This window comes from Myotis daubentonii, chromosome 7 (assembly GCF_963259705.1).
Source record: "Myotis daubentonii chromosome 7, mMyoDau2.1, whole genome shotgun sequence".
Classification (NCBI taxonomy): Eukaryota; Metazoa; Chordata; class Mammalia; order Chiroptera; family Vespertilionidae; genus Myotis; species Myotis daubentonii.
Window position 1 is genome coordinate 70,552,065 of NC_081846.1, and position 24,744 is coordinate 70,576,808.

The 24,744-nt window shown below is 36.5% G+C and overlaps 1 protein-coding gene across 1 annotated transcript in view; it reads right to left on the reverse strand.

Moving 5' to 3' along the window:
• Nucleotides 1-8,128: 8,128 nt before the first annotated feature.
• Nucleotides 8,129-24,744, reverse strand: part of KYNU (kynureninase) — a 109,580-nt gene continuing 92,964 nt past the window's right edge. Inside the window, exons 11-15 of the mRNA XM_059704561.1 lie at nucleotides 22,561-22,613; nucleotides 20,683-20,768; nucleotides 13,194-13,424; nucleotides 9,738-10,906; nucleotides 8,129-9,501 (exon numbers count right to left, since the gene is read on the reverse strand). Of these exons, the coding sequence (XP_059560544.1) occupies nucleotides 10,772-10,906; nucleotides 13,194-13,424; nucleotides 20,683-20,768; nucleotides 22,561-22,613 (505 nt within the window). The 3' untranslated portion in view covers nucleotides 8,129-9,501; nucleotides 9,738-10,771. The remainder of the gene's footprint in view (nucleotides 9,502-9,737; nucleotides 10,907-13,193; nucleotides 13,425-20,682; nucleotides 20,769-22,560; nucleotides 22,614-24,744) is intronic.

Here is a 24,744-nt window from a genome sequence, read left to right on the forward strand (position 1 = left end):
TTTGGATTTGTTTTACATGGAAGAATATGGACATATGTTAAAGTATGTTGAGAATTAGGAATTTCTTAATATTAATTCAAAACATAGAAGGCATAGCTGCTATTATGTGAGCATATCTAAAGCAGATATATGACCAGTGTTTAGCAGAACAGAAGAAATAATTAGTATAAATATTAATTAGCCTCTGACAAACATTAATTATTAGTTTCAGATCAAGTTTATCATCTTTATTCCTTTCAGTGAATGAGATTCTGATTTTCTAGAAGCCTATTTTAATTTATATCTTAGGCACCATGTTCATATACTGATAATTACAGTGGACACAGATTAATCTTTCATGATTCAGTGTGATTAATAAAATGCTCTTATTTAGATGTCAGATAATAAGAAACATACTTTAGTAGTTTATGCTGGCTTTATTTCATTCATAACTATTCATCAACTTTTAGTTTTTGAGTATAATGATTCTTTTCATCTCTTGACTACTTTCTATATATCATACAAAGTGCTATGCTTTCTTTGTGATTTTTTAATCAAAGTAATTTGTGTAAATAGTTCACAGTTACACAGTATTGACAGTAATGATACTGTGTGCCCCATAATATTTAAATGATTTTATGTATTAAGTTATTTAATCTGTGTGACAATTCTATGAGGTAGTACCATAATTATCTAATTATACAAAGAAGAAAATTAAGGCATTGAACATTTAAGTTATAAGGTCACATGACTGGTAGGTACTAGAGCTAGTATTTCAACCCTATATTTTGTTTTCGGAGTCTGTGAACTTAATACTTACAGTAAAATTCTATCCATGTTTCAATTTTTATGCCCCAAACAGTGGTCCTCTGACCCACTGACCCATGGCTTTAATTCCTACCAACAAATAGCCACAGCTCTCAATTATTTTAGCTATTTCTGCTTATATTTAGTTCCATATTTTTAAATAACATGAATTTATTGCAATTTCTTAAACTTCAAAATAGTAACATTATTTTTCTTCCTACTGTGAAAATTAAAGATTTAGTCATTATAGATCTCCTTCCCCACAGCCCACAAACACATGCATGCAAATACACTTTCTCTTCCCTCATCTCCAAATATAGTGAAATTGTGATTTAGATTACATCAATATTCATTGTTTGCATGTTTATAACTACATAAATATTATTTACAGCTGGTGTTGTGTATATATGAAAGAATAGGAACATATGTTAAAATATAATGAAAACAGCATTTTTGTAACATTAAATTGAGAAATACAGGTTATATAATCTCTACTATATGTTTTACTCTGATAATCTTTCCTTTGTTGTACAAACTTACTTTTTAGTTAATAATTGCCTTCTTTTACATTTGCTTAATACTGTTCCTGTACTAATTTGCATCTCAAGTTTGTTCTAAGAGAATCGAAAACTCTTCTCACAATGCTGAAACATATCAGGCACTAGGTATTGAGAGAGAGAGAGAGAGAGAGAGAGAGAGAGAGAGAGAGAGAGAGAACCTACTTATTTATTTTCTGGAGCTCTCTGAGCAGATCCCCTTCAGGGCTGATGGACTGCCGTTTTCATGGGACATGAGCCTTCTTTTCATACTCAGATTAGGAATTCCATTGCTCCATTGCCTTCATTTTTGCAGCTTAGTCTTTTCCAGTAGCTTCTGAGAAGTAATACATGATAAGAAAACATTCTAAAATTTTTCTCACCAGAAAATATCCTTAGTCTACCTTCACATTGAATTGATAGTTTGGCTTGCCATGGACTTCTCTGTTGGCAATAATTCTCCATATGAATTTTAAATGCGTCTTTCATTTTTCTGTATCTTTCAGAGTTGGTAGTGAGAATATTTATATCATTATGATTACTAATATTTTAAATTTTATCTGTAAAAGTGTTTGATAAACTTCTTTTTATCTCTAGTGTCTTACATTTTTCCCATCATGTGATTTGTATTTTGTAAAAAATAAACATTATGTTTATTAGTCATGAGCCCTCTTCTGAAAACATAACATGTTTTACGAGAAGCTCTTGGGAAGAGTTTCAGGTTTTGGTAATTTTTTCTTTTCTATTTTATCTGCTCTCTCATTTTGTAGCTATCATTGGACAGGTGTTGACTTCTAGTGTTAATTTTTTAATTATTGAATCTTTTTTGTTCTACTTTTTGGGATCTTCAATTTCAGATTCCAAAATTTCCTTTGAAATTTTTTATTTCTGATATCATATTCTTAATTTTCAAGAGCTTTTTCTCATTTCCTATACCTTTTTAAGTGTATTGAGTCCTTGTTCCATAGGTTTTCTTTTCTCTTGGAATATATTAATTATATCTTTTCCCCCTTTTCTTCTCTCCTTTTTTTTTCTTTTTTCATTATATTATTTGTTTTCTTTATTTCTTTTGGATTCTATCCTGCATTTTAAATATTATTGTTTTATGTCTGGTGATAGTTTGTGTCCATCCTATATAATAAAAGCCTAACATGCTGTGTCTGACCGTTTGTTCAACCGTTCAACCAATCGCTATGACGCTCACTGACCACCAAGGGGCAGACGCTCAGACCGGTAGGTTAGCTTGATGCTGGGGTCCAGGCAATGGGGACTGAGTGAGACAGGCTGGACATGCCCCGGAGCCCTCCCGTAGTCCCTCCCTGCCTCCCTGGCCCCAATTGTGTACCAGTGGGGTCCCTTGGCCTGGTCTGTGCCCTCTTGCAATCTGGGACCACTCAGGGGATGTCAAGAGAGCCACAGGGCAGGTTGAGGAACTCCTCTGGTGCACGAATTTGTACACTGGGCCTCTAGTTCATTGATAAAACTGTAGCTCTTTAAAGCATTGCAAGCATTTTGTGTAGGGGCAGAATTTTTGATTGGTGGGTAGCATTATACCATAATGAGATCCATGTAAATATTTGTAGCTCTTATCAATTAGACAGAACAGTTTTCCCAGAGAGAAATTTATATTCCTGCTCCTGTGCTGGGCTGGATATAATTTCTTGGGGGCCATGTAGGGGGAAGAAGTTAGGGTTGTCACCACCTAGCCTGCAACATTTGGCTACATCACTCTAATTTCAGTCAGATGACTCATCCATCTCCTTGGCCACCCTCATGTATCAAAGCCTAGAACTGTACAAGTTTATTCTTTTTAGAAAGTAAACTCTTGCCTTTGTGGATGTGGGGAAGATGCAATATTACAGTTGCAGAGACTGGAGAAAGCAATCTGGGTCCAAATGCGAAATGTACAGACGTTCAACCACCTGCTTTCTATTCCACCACACATCTTGGCCGCCAGAAATAAGTGTACCTCCAGTTCCTAAGCATTTCAATGGGTCTTTGAACTGGATCAGATTAATACTCTTTTGATATCCTCCCCTGTCGTACAGGGAATTATATTTCAGCTTTCTTCATTTTTCTGTCAGTCCCTCTACTTTCCAGCTTTTAAAGTATGTTGACATATTTCCTGTGCTCTTATTCCTTATCATTTTGGGGGGTATTTCCATGTTTATGCCACTTTTATTCATGCAGTATAATATTTTGTGTGAGATAGATGAATAATATTATCTGGAAATATAGATTAGTATACAGTAATTTTGCTCCCTTAAAATGATTATAAGTTATCCAACTTCCTCAGAGAAAGTACTTTAAAACATTGTTTTCTAGGTTCCTTATTTAATTTTTAATTTTCCTCATGCAAGTATACATTTAAATCTTTAAAGGAGATGAACATTTCCAATGAATAGGAAATCACATAGGTACTGCATGTTAGACAGCACAGAAGTGCATGGATTAATCACAATGACTGTGTCAACGTGGGCTGGACTGTAAGCCAATTAATGGAAGTGTTCTTGAACTTTTATCATGCTTCTCTCCAATCCTCTGAAGTAGTGATTGTTGAGAGAAAGAAACATACAAAAGAGAAAGATAACAAATGTAGTACATAAAAATATATGTAACAGGATTTTTATAAGTTAATGTGGGCATTAATACAACCAAAGAACAGTTATGAAACAGCAATATTACTGAGAATTCAGTGAAAAATGTGACATTTGGAGTCACCAGTTTCAAACAGTCTGGTTCTGTTGTCGTTGCCTAAAAAAAGAATGTCTGTGATTCTCTCGTTCTATTCTTTTTTTTCCCTCTTAATTGCCACTTTTCCCCCAGACCAGCTGTAGCATCCACGTCCTGACTTGGATCCAACTACTTACTTTAACCCATAGAGAAAATGCCTCCATAGACGCTGCATATATCACCGCACTGTCTCCATTCTTGACAAGCCTGTTGTTTTAACATAATACAAAGCAAGGCGAACTGCATGAAGTAAAGCTCCCACATACTGGGAAAGAGAAAAGTAAGACCTCTGTTGAGTAAATATTGGCACAAAAATGCAACATTCTCTTCACCTAAAATAATACTCTGAGTATATGTGCTTGAAATTCCAACTAAGGCCCAGAAGTCTAATGTTAGTTCGTTTATTTGTCTCTCAGGAGAATTTGTGCTTTGAAGCATCTTTCTCATTTGATTTAGGACAATGAAGTCATTCTCAATGTTGCTCCTGGGTGGGATACAGAGAAAGGGTCTTTGAGGCCTACAGGCCAAGGAAGCTGCCGTATAATAGTGAATTACATAACCAATACATTACATGCCCTTGCTTTTTAAAGTTTTAGAATTATTTCCAACCTCGACATAAGAATAAACATTTAATTTCTACCTATGGAGTACAGGTATCTACTGGGCTACGTATTCTTAATATTTTACATAACTCTGATGTATTCTAGTGGGCTCAGGTCTGAACCAGACTCAATCATACAGGATTTTCTACTAGTTACTCTTTTGAGACAAAGCTCACAGGGGACTTCAATGTAAACATGAACAGCGTATACGACATGTTACAACGGCACCTTTCTCATTCATTACCTGCCTGTAAGAGGCTAACTGCATATTTAGCTCAGTGCTAAGAACTGAGAGACATCCCAAGAAAAAGAAAATATTAACAATATCACCAAGCAAGTTACATTAAGTTAGGGAGAAAATATATGTATACAAATATGATCCTATCTAATAAAGAGGAAATATGCTAATTGACCCTCACACTGTCACAAACGATGGTGATGCCCACAGCCAATAAGGAGGGAATATGCTAATTGACTATCACGCCCTCAAAGATGGTGGCACCCACAGCCACAAGATGGCTGGCAGGAGAGGGCAGTTGTGGGTGATCAGGCCAGCAGGGAAGGGAAGTTGGGGGCAATCGGGCCAGCAGGGGTGGGCAGTTGGGGGAGATCAGGCTGGCAGGAGAGTGGGTAGGGGTGATCAGGCTGGCAGGCAGAAGTGGTTAGGGGCAATCAGCCAGGCAGACAGACGAGCAGCTGTGAGCCAGCAGTCCCGGATTGTGAGAGGGATGTTCGACTGCTGGCAGTTGGAAATCCCCCGAGGGGTCCCAGATTGGAGAGGGTGCAGGCTGGGCTGAGGGACTCCGCCCCCCCACACCCAGTGCACAACTTTCGTGCACCGGGCCTCTAGTGTAAGATATAATGCTCCTTTCAAAATCATTATAAGAAAATTATGGACACACACTTTTTTTTATTTATTTGTGGCTTAGGTTCTCATATTTTCAACTATTATATGTGACTTAGGAGATGGAAAGGGAGTAGTTTTTGGTGAGTATTTATGTTAAAAGTATTATTTCATCTAGCTTGATCGCAAAGGATAAATTTATTTCAAAATGTTCTTTTACATTTTTTTTCAGTACTAGATCAAAACTATAATTAGAGCTGAAGTATAAGTTTTGAAAAACAGCATATGTGATTTTTTTCTAAGAGTTTTTTTTTAAATGTATCTTTATTGTTGAAAGTATTACAGATGTCCCTCTTTTCCCCCCATTGACTTCCTCTACCAGCACTACCCTCTAGGCCAGCAGTTCTCAACCTGTGAGTCGCAATCCCTTTGGCAGTGGAACGACCCTTTCACAGGGGTCGCTTAAGACCATCCTGCATATCAGATATTTACATTACGATTCATAACAGTAGAACATTACAGTTATGAAGTAGCAACGAAAATAATTTTATGTTTGGGTCACAACATGAGGAAGTGTATTTAAAGGGCCAGAAGGTTGAGAACCACTGCTCTAGGCCTTCACCACACTACTGTCTGTGTCCATGGGCAATGCACATATGCATGTCAATTCTTTAGTTAATCACTTCCTGTTGCCCCCCTTCCCTCTGAGATTCATCAGTCTGTTCCTTGCTTCTATATCTTTAGATCTACTTTCTTCATCATTTTATTTTTTTCATTAGATTCCACATATTGATATGTATGGGCTGAAAGGATTGTTTCCATCATAAGAATGTGTGGTGGGTGGGATTGTAAACATGATCTTATTAAAATCATGAATTTTGAGGCAAGTGTCCTGGATGGAGTCTCTCATTTAAGTCATTACCATTTATTGTTTTTTGTTTTTAATTTTCAAATATTAACAAAAGTAGAGAGAATCCCAACTATTATTATTTAGATTTGAATTGTCAATTTTTTCCCTTCTTCTTTCCTTCCTTTCTAACCTCCTTCCTTCCATAAGAAAAATAATAACTTCCAAAGAGGTCCTTGTCTGAATCTCCTGAACATGTGAATATGTTGCATTATGTAGTAGAGGGAAATTATCATTGCAAATGGAATTAAGATCAATAATCTATGTCTGGCAAGTGTGGCTTAGTGGTTGAGTGTTGACCTATGAACCATTTATCCACACATAAATGTAGGTCTCCTTTTTTAGATATATTTCTTAATATGGATTGTGCCCAGGTTGCAGGCTCGATCCCTGGTAGGGGATGTGCAGGAAGCAGCTGATTAATAATTCTCTCTTATCATTGATGTTTCTATCTCTCTCTCCCTCTCCTTTCCACTCTCTGAAATCAATAAAAATATGGTTTAAAAAACAATGAGAATATTGTATGTGAAAACCAACATAAGTAGAACTGTAAATTCATCATATATTAGATATAGAATAGAAAGTAGTTATGATTAAGACTCCATAAATAAAATGCTGTCTTACATTAGATTCCTTAGAAAGTAGAGCTTGAGATGCAGATTTAGATAACTGTATTTTTTTGTTTTTTAAGATTTTATTGATTTCAGAGAAAGAAAGGGAGAGGGAGAGAAAGAAGCATCAATGATGAGAATCATCAATCAGTTGCCTCCTGCATGCCCCCTATTGGGGATTGAGCTTGCAATCCGGGCATGTGCCTGGACAGATGGAGAATCAAACTGCAGCATCTTAGTTAAGTATATTTTATTGAAGGAAGAGTACTATAAAGGAGAGAATTAATGATAATATGGAAGGGGAAGGAGCTGAGCAAGTATAAAATCCAGGTGAAATTCCAGTTTTGGCTTAATCCACAGATTAAGGATAGTTTCTGAAGCATTAAATTGCAGTGTGTGTGTGTGTGTGCGCGCGCACATGTACGTGCATGTGGGCCTATGTATGTGTGTGTGTCTCCTCTTTCCCTTTTTCCCTTCTACTTGTATGGAAGTTATAAATTTATCTCTATCATTTTAATAATCACCCTGGTTATTTTAACATGCACAATCAACAGCTACTATTGGCAAAGTCAGGAGCAAAGGAATGCTCATCTCTACTGTTTGGAGTGAAACTGCTGCACACATTTTGGAAAACAGTGCAATAGCACATACTAAAGTCGAGCACATGTGTGCCCTATGTCCCAGCATTTTCACAGTTATATAGGGCATCCCAAAATTCACGCAAGATTTGAATTTTGCGTGAGCATTAACAACAACAACAAAAACCTAAAAGCCTAATTTTACTTGGTTTATTGAATCAGATTCTAATATCTGTTGCCCTTTGATTTCAATCCCTTCAATTTGATAAGCATTACCAAGTACCAATTATGGCCCAGGAGCAGGGAGAATGAAGACCAATGAAGAACACAGCTTTGGGTATGTGCCAGCAAAGCTGTGGAGGCCATTTACCCAATGTGCTATTCCATACATAACCCTATACTGTATTCTTTATGAATCAATAAAAAATGTACAATTTTTAATTATAGACCCATGTTTTCTATCAAAATTACTTCTTGCGTTAATTTTGGGACACTCTATATGACCTGGATAAACATTAGAATGTGGTGCTAAGAATGTTCATAGGTGCGTTGTTACGATATTAAAAAAATCTGGAACAACACAAACATTCATTAGTTGTTGTAGAATGAAGTAATAATTCCAATTATAGAAGAGAATACCGAGCAACAATGAAAATGGATGAAAACAGAATATACAACAAATAAGTATAAAAAAAAATGTCAAACCATAGAAGCAGAAGTATATACACTACCTTTATGCAAAGCCCACACACAAGCAAAATTAGCTAATATATTTTTATGAGTACATATATAGGTGTAAAACTTTAAAGTAAATAAGGATATGATTAATACAAATTATAATTCAATAATTATCTCTGCCCTAGCCTGTATGGCTCAGGGGTTGAACATTGACCTTTGAACCAGGAGATCACAGTTTGATTACTGGGCTGTGGGCTCGATCCCCAGTGTAGGGCAATCAAGAGGCAACCGATCAATGATTCTCTCTCATTGATGTTTCTATCTGTCCCTTCTTTTCTGAAATCAATAAAGATATGTTTAAAAATGATAATTATTATTATTTCTGGATTAGGGAAGGGGGCGAATGCAAGCTGGGAGAAAGGGAATTTCTAATGCTCTGTTTCTTAATAAGGACATAGTGCTGATCATGCTTTACATGATTTGTATATATAATTTGATGTAGTTTTAACATTATTAGCATGAAATATTTTAGAACTTAAGCGTATAAGTATTTTCATACACCTTCCTTTATGCAACTGCCTAATTAATACCCATGAGATTTTTCTTGCGTAGTGTCATCTGTTTGTCTTTTGTAGAGGTCACAGTTTGTAATGATCTATTTACCTAGGTGTTTATGATTATTGTCTGTTTTTCCCACTAAGCTGAAACGTGTTCCCTGACAGCTGAAACCATGTCTGCTTTGTTTACCACAGCGAGGTTGAAAGATAGTTTCTTCCACATAAGGTTGTATATGGTTGAGGTTTAAGGTTTTGAGAACTTTCCCATCTGTGAAGATAAATTTTTCCAAAAGCTGGAGTGGGAATCTTTACTAAAGCAATTATGCAGCCACTCAACTAAGATAACATAAAGAGAGCAGCACAATACATAGTTCATTCTTGATAGACATCACTACTTGCTGGTATTGTTAGAATTATGCATCTTTTTATTTAACTCTAACATCCAAGTGGTTGTCCAAGTTAATTTCATTCAAATTTGTTTCAATATGGAAATAATTATGTCATAGTCACTCTTTCTTGCTGTGAATATATACAAATGTAGAAGTTTGTCAACCCGTGAATAGTGATTATGGTATCAACAGCTAAAAACTAGGGACATCCAACAGGGCAGAGTACAACTCTAGCTTTCATAGAGGATAAGATTTGGAATAGAGGTTAAGAGATGAGGCACTCATTTCTTTTTTTTTTTTGGAATATATTTTATTGATTTTTTACAGAGAGGAAGAGAGAGAGACAGAGAGTCAGAAACATTGATGAGAGAGAAACATTGGTCAACCGCCTCCTGCACATCTCCTACTGGGGATGTGCTCGCAACCCAGATACATGCCCTTGACCGGAATCGAACCTGGGACCCTTCAGTCCGCAGGCCCATGCTCTCTCCACTGAGCCAAACTGGTTTCGGCAACTCATTTCTTAATTCTAACACTCAACTGCCAGCATCATGGAGTGATTTCTTTCGCTATTTTAGCGGTAGAGTAACATCCAATGTCTTTCATCCAGGGAAGTTGCCATTAAAAAAAGGAGAAATTATGATAACATTATATAAAGGGATATCCTTGAAAAGTGATTTAGGGCCCAAGAATGGGTGGAGAAATCAATTTCAACCAACAAGTTTCAACCAACATTTGTTGTAATAAGATAAAACAGAATAATAAATATCAGAGTACAGGTAAATAATTCATGAACCTTTGGTTTTTGCTATATATACCACTTTTAATTCAACCTAAGGTGCTTTCTATTCATTGTGAGAAGCATGCTAATGTCAGGGATGGTAATGAAAAAGAATGACCAATGGCAATTATAAGAAGCAGTTGATTGAAAATTGATAGACTTTTCTTTCACAGATGTTAAAATATTGTTAAAAATTGTGTGTTAAAATAAGGCCTATCCACACATAAATGTAGGTCTCTGTTTTTAGATATATTTCTTAATATGGATTGTGGCCAAAAATATTTGAAAGCCATTGCTCTAGAAATTTTTTTTTCTGTTCCTTGGATTGGAGCTGGATAGAATATCCCCAAATCATACATATATCAGATGGTTCAACTATAGTGCGTATAAGAAAGTCTTTGGGTAATTTAAGCGAAAGTGATATTTAGAAAATTGACACAAAAATTTCACATATATTATGAAATTGTCAGTCAATGAGAAATTAAACCAGTAACAATATTTCACTGGCCATGAACTGTAACAGCTAACCAAGACTCTGTACATAATACTTAGACCAATGAAAACCTTGATTCACAAAACACCAAGAAATTGGATAGACATTTAGATTCCTCAGGAACATTGACTCCTAAAAGAATTATCCCAGATTTTTTTGTAAAGTATGCAATTCATTGCCAGTTAGGTGTAATTAGTTTTTTAACATTTCTAATGATTAAAACTTGAATAAAAATCATAAAATAATCACAGCAGCTTTCAGTTTGCTTAATTTGTTCTAAACACTGTTATGTTTTCGTTCTGCAGCCTCAAGTGCAGAATTGAGCAGATTGATAAATTTATAAACATCGTGGAAAGAATTGTAGAGAGGAACCGGAGCCACTCGGATGCCACTGGGTTCCCGCTTGTCACACTGTGGGGGGAAAATAAGGCCACAATAGTGTCAGCATTATTCTCATAATGAAAACCTGCGTTTGAGATGAACTTACATGAAATAGTCATACTGATTTCCCTAAAACTTACTATATAAGCAATTGTTCACTTTAATTAAAATATAAAGTTTCTATGTTATGTGAAACTCTCTTCTTAATTATAATTAAACCATTAATGGGCTGTTACATGAATATCCAAAAGCACTTTTCTGAAGTCCATTTAGGTCATTTTCTTTAAGCATTTAATAGAGCATATGTATGATTCGTCTGTGGGAGACACTGGAGAGCTGGGAATCTTGGACACATTTACATGAATGAGAACCTCACAAGGCCCTGGCAAGTTCCAGTCAATTATCGTTATGTTTAATCCTCTAAGCCCTAATCTCGCAGGTAAGGAGTTGGCTATATTCCTGATGTGCGCCTCAAGAAGAAAGATTCATTTGATGTGAACCCTGAGAAAGAATTTATCTGCCCCATGGTCAACCAAGGGCCCAAATATTATGAATTACAGCCTAGTGTCATTAGCTGACAGGGGCTCCTCACATACTCTGTACACGGAGAAAAACCTCAAATTGAACTTTTGGCTTCCTGCAGTTTGTTTATACCATCCGAGTCAACAACTGTGGGGAAACCATGGTTTAATCTTTCTACCAACAGACTGAGACCTGCCCCATCCAATCAGAATGGCTCAATTTGTATCTTTATTTGAACTACACTGACCAATCACAACTACACAATTGGATACCTCATTTACATAAAATGGACATAATTGGAAACCTGGGTGAGAACTTTCACTATAAAAGGTGGATTCCCCTTTGTCCAGGGTTGTTGAATACAATTTAGGTTGCTATCTAAACTTGTGTTCTCAGGCTGTATCTCCTTTTGCTCAAATAAGTCTTTTTGTTATTTATTACAGTCTAAAATTAGTTTGGGTTTACACTGGGAATACTGAAATGTTATGAAATGGGCCCAGTCAATTTGACCTCGCCTGAAGTTCACTAGAACTATATTAAGAAACTAGAGGCCCAGTACACGAAATTCGTGCACTCAAAGGGGGGGAGACCCTCAGCCCGGCCTGCGACCTCTCGCGGTCCAGGACCCCTCGGGGGATGTCTGACTGATGGCTTAGGCCTGCTCAGCCATCAGTGGGACATCCTTAACACTGCCACGGAGGCTGAAGAGGCTCCTGCCACCACCGCTGCCCTTGTTAGCCGTGAGTCCGGCTTCTGGCTGAGTGGCGCTCCCCCTATGGGAGTGCACTGACCACCAGGGGACAGCTCCTACATTGAGCATCTGCCCCCTGGTGGTCAGTGCACGTCATAGTGATCGGTCGTTCTGCCGCTTGGTCAATTTGCTGCTTAGTCAATTTGCATATTATCCTTTTATTATATAGGATACCCACTACAGGCTAGACAGCATAGTAAATGGTTCATGTGTATTGGTCCATTTCATTCCCATACCAACTTTTTGAAGTAAGTATACATTCGCACCCCAAAACAGATGTGAATCTCGAGCTGATACATGTTAACTTTCCCAAGAGCACATGTCTTGGTCATATTGATTTGCAGGGGTGATATTCTGATTGGTGCCTCCAGAGTCTGCGGTGGTGACCTCTTCTAAAGGTCTGGAGGGCCACGCGAGTGCAGGAGTCCCTAGATTGCATTATCACCACTTTCCCGTGAAATTATTCTCTTAACACCTATTAGTTCCTTTCAAGAGACTAAGAAGGCCACTTTGGCCCAATGGTTAAAAAAATTATTTCATACAATGTTAACACTCCTCAGATGTGCCTATATATCTTTTATGACTTAAGTGACAAGCTTGGAAATAGCTTAGTTTAATAAAACAACAAAATAAGATTGACTTATTTTTCTCTCCTCCATTATAGTAATATGTTCTTTAATTCTATGTATTCAATAAATATTTACTGGGGCTTTTACTTGTAAAAACTAGTGAGAATGTGTCCTAATTATGATGAAACAATATTTGCTGCTCAAACTGTAATAAAAGTGAATAAATTACATAAAACTGTACTTTGTATCCAAAATTGGTGGTTTCTTCTTTTTTATCAGAAATGACAGATCTCTGTGCCCTTTAATTAGCAAGTCCCGAATACTGACTTAGTTGGCACTTAATTTATCCCCAGTAACTCGCTGATTGATGTGAAATTACATGCACCAATGAAAGAATAAACTAAAGAATCCAAATGTTCCCCCTAACATGCAACCCCTAGAGAAAACCGGGTAGCAAAGCAAGAGATATACTTACAACCACTCCTCTTTTTTCTAGTTCTTGATATATAGATTTTATTGGAACGGAAAATGTTAATGTTAGCTGGCAGCCGCGTTCCTCTATACGGGATGGAGTGATTACGTTCACCACTGGTGTCTTGGTTTCTGCTTTCTCTTTGCCATAGTAGTGCTTGATCAGGTATTCCAGGTAACCCGTGAGCAAAACAGACTTTCTTCTCAGTGCTTTCATGGTTGCTTTCTTAAAGATCTGTAGAATGAGAAACAGATTAACAACATTTTGTTGATTTACAAAGAAGCAAAAATAAATTGCAAATCGTGCATAAAGAAGGAAGTCACCACTTTTAACCTCTCCAAAAACCATCCCATTTTAAATAATTGTTTTGTAAAAATATGTCCTCTTTTAAATCCTTTGCCATCAAGAACTGAATGCAAAGTTTCTATATCAGAAAAACTGCAAAAGCGCCATTTTAAACAATACTTGCAAAAGAAAAAAAAGGTGATGTAATGTTCCTTCAGAATTATTTAAATTAGCTTAGAATAATTACTATAAGTGTCCCTTAATAAAGGAATTAAAATATCACATAACTTGAACACTTTCTCCAAGACCATCATAATCAAGAAGATGTTTTATTTTCTGATATGAAGTTTGTTTGGTCCACAAAACAATACTGTAAGAGCTAAATGTGCATGCCTATGTGGAAGGTGATGTTGAAAATATTATTTACAGATGTTTGACCAAGTCCTGAATCTCCTCCAGTTTAGCAGTAAGAAAACAAGCAAGTTTTATCAGACAGAGAAGCAAAAAACGTTACCCAATACATTTGTTAGTACTAAAGACTCGGCCTTTTTTTCCCCTTTCTCCTCCCTCACCGCCCGCCCCCTCCCTCCCTCCCCCGCCTTTTTTCTTTTTTCATCACTTTTTTCCCTGTTCCACTCTAGTATGGTCTGAAAACACTGCAATTTCCTGCCTGAGGTGTCTTATATTAAGATGAGTGACAAGGGCACACAGTAACTGGTGTTGGAACATTAGAGGTCAGAACAGGCATGCTTTTCTAGCTTATCTCTTAAGGTCAAGTAGAGTTTAAAAATATATCCTCCCTATAAGAGCGGAATGAACTTCAAACAGTGTGATGCACTGGCCTGCCACTTTCTGTCCCTTTACTGTATCATGTTATGCCACAGAGCACAGACAGGGTTATTCAACGCTGTGTAGACTTCATAAAGTCCCTGAAAGCACTTATATCTGTATATATGTGTGGGCCCGCATTCTAACAGGAGTAAACCCTTCAGGCATACATGTCCTTCCCCTTCATTGCATGGAGGGTATGAATTTGGCTGAAGAAGAGGAAGGGAGTTGTATTTTTTTTTCTTTCAACTCTTTATATTACAGATAATGATTTTAAAAAACCCCACAATTCATACCAATCTGGACTTAACGTTCAAAGCTCTCTCATCCAGAACCACGTATCTGACTGTTACTTGACATTCTAATTGGATACATGTATAACAGGCATTTCTATCTAAACATATTCAACATTGGGATCCCCAATATTCCTCCCAAAGTCACCTTCTCCTCAGGTGTAGCCTTCACCACCTCAGTTTTTGGCAATTCCCTTCCCACCAGTTTTTCAGGTCAATCACTTTGGTATCATCCTTGACTCCTTTATTTTCCAAACAACTCCTACGAATCCATCTGCAAAAGCTGGTAGCTCTACCTTTAAACTATATCTAGAATAAGACCACTTCTAACTATCCACTTTACCATGTTTCCAGCCCGCACCACTCATCTCTCAGGCAGCACAGAGTGGTATCTTGCCACCCAGACCTCACAGACTATGCCTGCAGCCTGGGAGACCAGCTGCAAGGGGAAGCTGACGCCTTTGTTTCAGGAGGCACTTGCGGTCCCAGTGCAAAGAAGAGAGTCATCCCCTCTTATTCGTGGCTTTGCTTCCCGCAGTTTCAGTTGCCCATGGTTTCAGTGGCCCTCCCTCAACCGAAGTCCAAAAATTAAATTAAAAGTTCCAGAAATAAACGATTCATAAGTTTTAAATTGTGCACCATTCTGAGTAGCCTGATGAAAATCTGTTGCATTTCTGCTCCATGTTGCCCAGGCTGTGAAAGTCCCTTTGTCCTCGTGTCTCCATGCTGTGTGCCCTCCCACTTAGTCGCCAGCATGGCTATCAGATCAGCTGGCATGGCATGGCAGTGCTTCTGCTCCAGCAAGCCTTACTTACTTCATAATGGCCCCAAAGTGCAAGCATAGTGAGGCTGGCAATTTGGACCTGCCAAAGAGAGGCTGTACAGTTTGTCCTTTAAGTGAAACGGTGCAAGTTCTCTACTCAATGAAGCAAGAAAAAATCTTTGAGGCGCTTCCTAAGACCTATCGTAAGAATGAGTCTTCTATCTGTGAAATTATGAAAAAAGAAAAAATTATAAAGAAGGGTGAGTACAGTACAATGAAATATTTTGAGAGAGACCACATGTGCATAACTTTTATTACAGTGTACATTGTTATAATTATTCCATTTTATGATTAATTATTGCCATTAATCTCTCACTATGCCTAATTTATAAATGAAGCTTTATCATATATATATATATATCATAGTATACATGGAACATGATATATACTATGTTCCATACTATCTGTGGTTTCAGGCCTCCACTGTGGGTCTTAAAATGTATCCCCTGTGGGTAAGGGATTATATTCTTTAGGACTCAGGTAACCCCGGTTACATGGAGTCCGGTAGGAGGCATTTCTGTGTAAAACAAAATGTAGCACATCTGGCATGATGAGAACTCCATGAGGGAACATCTCCAAGTTGTTGTGTGTTTTTAAATATATTTTTATTGATTTCAGAAAGAGGAAAGGAGAGAGAAACATCAATGATGATAGAGAGAATCATAGACCAGCTGCCCCCACTTGGGGGTTGTGCCCGAAACCCTGGCATGTGCCCTGACCTGAATTGAACCATGACCTCCGGGTTCATAGGTGGACACTCAACCACTGAGCAACACTGGCCAAGTTTTGGAACAAGTGAGCCCAGTTCAAGAATCAGCTTTCTCACAGAGGCAAGGCACAGCCCACCAGTGTTTTGACTCTTGAGTTTGTAATATAAAAATATGAGAATAATCTTTCCAAGCTTCTCTTTGGATGTTAATAATTATTTGAGGAAACTTTTATTAATAAAAAATTCTGGAAAATTTCCTGGTTCTGATATGGGCCCCATACGGTACAGATGGGGGCAATGTGAGAAATAGGACTTTTAATGATATTTCATTTGTATTCATAGGTTAGCAAGACTTTGGGGAATATTACTTAAGCTCATAATTTTTCATAGGAGGCTTTGCTCTTGCAAATTTTTCTTAATAACTAGAAACAATTTTTTTAACAAATATCTCAGTGTTAACATGCTATTGCTCTTTGTTAACAATAAAATAACTTTTATCTAAAACTGTTTTCCACTTTACCACCACAGGTGCATTCTGAGGCACTATAAAATTCTTTTCACAGAGTGTACCATAAATGTCTCTGCCGCACCCTCACATCGAAATATTAAGAGGGGCTAATAGGAGAAGTTAACAGGGAAAGGGAATAAAATCTCCTCTTTCCTTCTTGGCTTCTGATCATTTCTGTGCTTGCAGTACAGAGGCAGAATATTTTTTAATAGAAAAAAAATGAAAAGTGTAATTTAAAAATATTCAGCTTATAATAGAATTCTTGGCAGTTTCATCTACTTGGGCTCCCCTCCCCCCCCCCAGTAAAATGAATGCAAAGTTAGATAAGTTTAAATAGGAAAATAAGCATAAGCATGATGCTTTCAATTGTCATATTTTTCTCTTAAATTCTTAAAAATGGCTCTCTGATAATTTTCTGAGGAAATACAAAGTAAACCTCTTCTGACTTGCCATGTATTTTATTGGAGTACTCTAATTTTTATTTTGAAGCTATTTAATTCATTTTAAATTTGTGTACTAAAAGGGTCTAAAATTTGTTTATAAATTGCTACATCCAAATATGACCTTTCAAATTACAATATGAATATTATTTCAGTTCAAGTTAGTGATTGAAAATTGAGGAGACCACAGAAGTACTCTGGTGGAAACATTTTCACTTAGAAGAGGTAAATCCATTAATGAGTAGTTGTCACTTGTGTAAGCCACACTTCGTGTCCCCACGAGGGGTGCAGTACTTGCCAACCGGTTCCTACTCTAGTGCTCTTTCCCTTGACCCACAATATTTTTAAAGTATTGTATAAATGATTAAGAAGCAACAATATAAAGAAAATGACAGTTCAAAACTGACTATAAGGTGCTATTTTAATAGTATCACTTAAATGTACATAATTGTAAACAGTCATTTAAAATCCTTTGCTTTAAATTCTTATTGTAACCCTGAGATCATGCTCATATGCATTGCTTCTTAAATATAGACTCTCTCCCGCAGTTGGCATTTGACTATGTGGAATATTTTTTGAAAGGGAAGTAGAGAAAACAAAGAAAGGTAGTTTGATTCAGGTATTTATTTATTTCATTTGCTCAAACTTCAATTGCCTATCTTCCATATGCAGTAACTTCTAAACAAATAAGTTAAGTCCAGACATGGTTAACTTACTGGTGCTTACTCACATGGCAAACTCAGAATCATCTAGAAAAGGGAACATTAGGTAGAGAATAGGAAACAATGAACTGTATTAGTTTGTAATTTCAGAATTTTGCAATTTATAATGTGGAGAAAGAATGTCAAAAGAATACTTTCATCAACCTAAGGTTTGATTACCTACATATAATTTCCTTTAGGTCATTGCCTCAGCAGTGAATGACTTCAGCAAGGTACTTCTAAGAGGCTCCTGAGAAGTACTCAGGTGATAAGAAGCCCCCCCCCCCCCCCCCCCAGAAAAGTGTATATCCCTCTTCTGCTGGCTCTTAAGGCCCTTTGCTGGCTTTAAACTTAGATATTAAAGGAAGAGATAAACCAGTCTTCCGATTCCAGCTGAGCATAGAAGCTTGTCTTGTCTGGGGGACTATAATACACTATGGTAGGAAACTACTGGAGAGAAAGTTCAGAATCGGACTCTTGCCCTGGCAGATGGGTGAATGCTGGAATAACCCACCCACCGCAGAGAATATACCAGTGGAGAATCAAAAGAAAATTTCTAGATATGGCTGAGAAAGATAGGAAAAATAAGAGGAAATACCTTTAAATATAGTTTTTTCTAAGGTATGCCTTGGTGGCTTTTTTAAGTAGTGTAATTCATCTTCTCCCTGATATAAACTGGCAGGTAAGGTAAGCAAAACATTTTGTTTTGAAATGTTTAACAGACGCTTTTCTCTGAATGACTTTTATAAAAACAATTCAAATGTCATTATCTAATCTGCTAAGCCGATTCCCTCCAAAATTTATCACTAACAAAAATCTTGTTTACTGAGTTTATTTCAACCTTAAAAAAAAAGCTAAAAAGTGAGAACAGCGCAAGTTCCATCTAGTGGTCAAACTGAGAACCTGCTCTTTAAATTAGGATGAAATGAAACCAGCTTGATTATCAGGATTTAGTAGTGAAGTTGCATAAAAATACTGTAGAGCAGTGGTTCTTAACCTTCCTAATGCCGTGACCCTTTAATACAGTTCCTCGGGTTGTGGTGATCCCCAACCATAAAATTATTTTCGTTGCTACTTCATAACTGTAATTTTGCTACTGTTATAAATCGTAAATATCTGATATGCAGGATGTATTTTCAATGTTACAAATTGAACATAATTAAAGCATAGTCATTAATCACAAAAACAATATGTAATTATATATTTGTTTTCCGATGGTCTTAGGCAACCCCTGTGAAAGGGTCGTTCGACCCCCAAAGGGGTCACGACCCACAGGTTGAGAGCCTCTGCTGTAGCGGAACTTGACACTGCTTCCCAGTGGCCAAAACAAGAAACTGCGATAATTGTTCACAGATTCCTATAATTTTAGGCTTAGAAGAGACTTTGGAAGCATTTCCAGTCACTCCACAACACGATTTCCTAAAATATCAAAAACTATTTTATCTTTGGATGATTTAACATTTTTGAAAATAAAATTTTATTTGAATAGCTATTTGTTTAAAAATCTTTTAAAAATGTATATGTATACTTAAAATATATTTTACCTAAATGTGTGTATGAATATATTTTTACATAATATATCTATTTATACTGCTATTGTGCATGAAAGAGTTGTTAAAACTATATTTGAATAAATGTAGTCTCACTCTGAAATTAATTAATATTCAAATAATTAGTTGGAATATATAAATAGGTAGAGATACATCAAATTATTTAGATATATTGAAGTAGAGAGATATGCAGATCTAGGAAAACAAACTGGTTCCTTGGATATTATTATTTAGGGTAAGACTAACTTTATTTTAAGTAAAAGTATGAATGAATTTAAAGAAAAATACTTAGCCAGTAAGAGTAGAGATTATATACATGACTATAATGGCATAGATCCCCAGTTTTAACAAAATTTACCCTAACTCATGAAACAACCTTACCCAATCTTTGTTTTACTCTGACTATTCATATATACATATATATACGTATATATGTATATACTCCATCCTTAGTCTTCCTAAAACTTTGTCAGTTCATTGATTCACAGAACTAGAAAGACAGAATCCCCAGTAATCATAGCATTGTCTGGCACACAGCATTCTCTTAATAAATAAATGTTGAATGATTTAATTAATTGGGAGTTAAATATGGCATGTTTGTTTTAATATTGAGAAATCAATAGAAGATTAAGTAACTCACTCATGTTCACACAAATTGGAAGTGGAACTAAAAGTACGTCTCCCCAGGTGCATTACAGGTAACATTTACAATGTGCCAATCATCCTGCTAGGGGCTGGACACACATAAAAGGTGATAATTCACATACAGACGCATCCTAAAGGTGAACACTACCCTTTGCACAACGTTTGTGCGCAGTCGATGTTAGGTCGGAGGGAGCCCAGGATTAGATACATGCAGAGGTGTGATGAGATAATGGACCCTCCCTGGAATTTCTAACAGGTCAGCATGCCAGACATGGTCACACAGATACGGGCTCCTCCCTAGAATAAGGACCCCCACACAGATACTGACTCCTTCCTGAATATCTCGCTGACCCCCCGCGGTGGGAACTTCCTCAGCTGAATACAGTGATGAACCCTGCGGCAGGAACTTCCTCAGCTCATGCTCCCGCCCCTCACTAAACACCTGTATAAAAGAAGTGCCGCCCCTCCCTGTTGGCGCAAATTCACTGGCCCCACCTTTGGGCTGGTGGGTCTCGCTTGAGAACGCAGCATTAAACTCCTCTCCTTCCCTCCTCTTTAACCGTTTGGTTCTCTTTGTTCTCTATGCTGCTTTCTGGGCCACCTCACATGCACATTATAATCTTGTTGATTAGCAGAGAAAGTACTACAGCATGTCACAATCAGGTAAAGAAAAAGTAAAATGTGGGAAGATTGGCACGCAGATCACTTACCTCTAAACTAGCATGCAAAGGACAGACCAACAATATGGGAGGATTTGAAATTCTAAATCCATTGGCTCCAGGGATTAACTGCAATTCTGAAAAATTCATATTATGTCATTTTATTAGAATATATCTTAAAAGTTATTCTTTATGGATTTTTTTTTCAATGAGAGAGTAGTAGAGAGAAAAAGAATTAAACATTTATATCCCTAAGATTTCTGAGATAATTTAAGAGAAAATCTGTGGACCTAAAAAACTGGCACACATTTTCCCTTTACCTATTATGTCTGTCTCCCCTGCCTCCACCTTCTTAGGAAACTACCAAACACTAGAGCTCTTAGACACAAGATAAAAGTGGTCTCTTCTAAAAGCTTTTCTGGACCCTGTCCTCTGCCATTCCCAAGCCTGTATTCCTTGTTCTGCTTCATGCTATGTTCTTCCATTATGAAACCACATCAATGAGAGAAGAACATCAGAATTTAAATGACTTGTAATCATAATGCTGCCCAAAGCCAGACATATCAAATGAAACGACCTATGAAAGTGACTTTTAGCACTAGGTCAAGTGGCTTTTCTTAGGGAAAAAGAGGAAGTTAAAAAAAATACTCTGCCTAAGTATGGTATGTTTAAAAGGTGAATTAATATAAGATATTATCCTAATTAGAATTAATTAAATTGAAAGTTAAATCCAATAGAGTGGAAATTGCTAACTAGAGACCAAATTAAAACTAAGACTGACTAAATAAACTAGAATATTCTGGGTATTTCGAGATTCATCTAATCCAGGATTAGACAAGCTATGTCCTGTGGGCTAAATGTGGCCCACCACTTGTCTTTATAAATAAAGTTTTATTGGAACACAGCTGCATCATTCATTTATGTATGTCTATGACTACTTTAGCATTACAATGGTAGAACTGAGTATTTGCCACAGTGACAGTACAAACCAAAAAGCTTAAAATGACTTCTGTTTTATCCTTCACAGAAAAACTCTGCTGCCTGATCTAATCCATCTCCCTCATTTACAGATAAGAAACCCAGCACAAAAAATTTAAGTGACTGGACTGATCTCATTATTTCAGCAGCCAAGATGAAATATGGTTTTCCTGATTTGACTGGAAGAGCCCATCTTGATCCTTTTTCGTCTTGGTTTTTGTAAATGTGAATTTGCTTAAAATCCTATCTCAGGGTTGGACGTCATCTGAATGATCAAGTTTAAGTGGAATTCTCGCAACATTTGCAAAGCTTTCTGTGCTCCATGTGATTGCAGAACAGAGTCATTAAGGAAAAGAGCAGGGCAGTACACCCCCGTGCCTGGTGCACTTTCATGTCTACCTCCTGAGGTAGTGGCAAAACTACAAAAGGAGGAAAAGTTGGAAGGAGAGGAGATAAAAATGAAATAACACTGCTGTTTGCTCTTTGGTTTAGATTTGTCTTTACCCACAAACCAAATCCTGAAATATATATTATTCACATTAATTATGTGAGAAGAAAAATTCCAAGATGACATAGCTTGTGCAGCATCACAAAATTACTAAGCAGCAACGTGGGATTGACACCCAAGTCTCTCTGGGTCTGACTCCAAGCCAAAAATCCCTCTTGTCCTCACTGCCTGATGTTCGGGTACTCCATATTGATGCGGTCAGATCCTTTATGCTAGATTTCGCCTCCTCTTATCTCCCTACAAAGGGATAGACTTGACATCATGCTGAATTCTATAAACACTTAGTCTTACACTCTGGAAATGTCACTTCTTATTTTAAAAATTCTCAGTGGCATTTTCAAAGTGCATTCTCCAGGAGGCATGTATATTACATATCATACAAAGACTGATGACAATTAAAGTAAAAATAAAATGACTTGTAAAGTAAAATGGAATACACTTACTGTTATCCATTTTAAATCTGGTGCTGAGTTCATGACCAAACCATCCCACTAACCTAAAATATAAATAACAACATTAGATACTTTGGTCTACAAAAATAATCACAATTAATATAGAAATCTAGGCCCTGCATATTGAAAACATGTTTGATACAAGTTATCAAATACTTGAATATGTAAATTCCATATGATATCTTAAAACCATTCATATTTATAACCATATCAAGACTAAGGATTAAATCAACTTTTCATATCACCAGTTATATTGTTTTTATAAAGAGCTATATTTAATTACCTTTCTCATATTTAAAATAAAATGAAATGAATAAAAATGTTTGGCTTTTAAAATTTTAAAACAAAGATAAAATCTAAAAAAAGAAAAGCATTAAAACAATGTATTTTACAATAAAACCCCCAAAGAGAAATGGTATAAAAAAAACCTATATAATAGCCCTAACCGGTTTTACTCAGTGGATAGAGCATTGGCCGGCAGACTGAAGGGTCCCAGGTTCGATTCTGGTCAAGGGTATGTACTTTGGTTGCAGGCACATATCCAGTAGGGGGTGTGCAGGAGGCAGCTGATGGATGTTTCTCTCTCATCAATGTTTCTAACTCTCTATCCCTCTCCCATCCTCTCTGTAAAAACAAACAAACAAACAAAAAAACTATATAATAGTTGAAAATTTTTGAATAATTTTCTAAAGAAATTGGTTACTTTCAAATTTTAATTAAAATGTTAATTTTTGTTATAGGAAAATTATGTGAATGTGTAATAGATGGAAAAAATACAAAATAGTTTAAAGAAAAATATAAAATTTGAGGAAGAGTAATACAATATTCCTGGTAGTAAGTTGTCTCTAAATAAATTTTTAACTTTAAAAAGGCTATAAAATAGTGAATAAGTAAAACAATAGAAACTTAATAAAATAATTTTCCATAAATGGAAAATTGCCAAGTAGAAATGCAGGAATAGGACTGATTATAGTGTGACAATAGGAGAGTAAAAAATGAGCTTGCAGAAATCAGAAAATATTAGAAAAAAGAGAAGAATTTGGAAGGAATGCAAGGATGTCAGGAAACTACATCAAGGGACAGAGGATAGCTGTGAGGAAAAAAAAGATTTAAAATAGTTTAGGGAGAAAATCCTATATAATAAAACCCTGATATGCAAATAGACCAAACTGTGATTTGCTGGCAGGTGGACATCCCTAAGCCGGCAGGCAGACATCCCCCAAGGAGTCCGGGACTGCGAGAGGGCTCAAGCTGGGCTGAGGGACCCCACTCCTCCAGTGCACAAATGTCGTGCACTGGGCCTCTAGTAATAAATTAATAGGCAAAACAGTTCTATCACCACCAGAGTGAACTTCCAAAGAAGGAAAGCAAACAAACAGAAAAACTTTTTAAAATGGTGTAATTCTCCAGGCCAGGTGTGGCTCAGTGTTTGAGCTGCCAACCATGAACCAGGAGGTAGCAGTTTAGTTCCTGATGAGCAGGCTTGATCCCTAGTAGGGGGTGTGCAGGAGGCAGCCGATCAATGATTCTCTCTCATGATTGATGTTTCTATCCCTCTCTCCATCTCCCTTCCTCTCTCTGAAATCAATAACATATTTAAAAAATGAAATAAAACCTGAAGGTGTTTTAAAATAATCATCTTAAAAAAGTTATAATTCAAGACAATTTTGATAAAATCAAAACTGATTTAAATCTACATATTGAAATAAATACAAAATTGTCTGAAAGACTTGGGAGAATTAACCTAGAGTGGTTAATTTTATTTATAGCTTATTAAAGTTAATGGATTTTGAAGATGAAAAAACAAACAAACAGAACTGTGTTTGCAAACAAAAAGGGTGAATATAGAATAAAGGCAAAAATATTAGTGTGGCCTCAAATTTATCTAATGCAACCATTTATTGACAGAGAGTAATGTAGAAATACCTGTATGATACTCAAAGAAAGAGAAAGAAAACATAACGTACAAATATTAGGTTTGGATAAGGCAAACTGTGTAAAGGTTATTGGTGTTGATCAAACAAGAGTTCAGCTAATATTTTTTTCCCATAAACTCTTCTTGAAAACCTGCCTAAGGGTGAACTTAAGTCAGCCAAGAGATGACTAGGGAAATTATGATGTTTGATGACTATTGAACGTATTTAATTATAGAACTAAGAATAAACAAATGTGGAG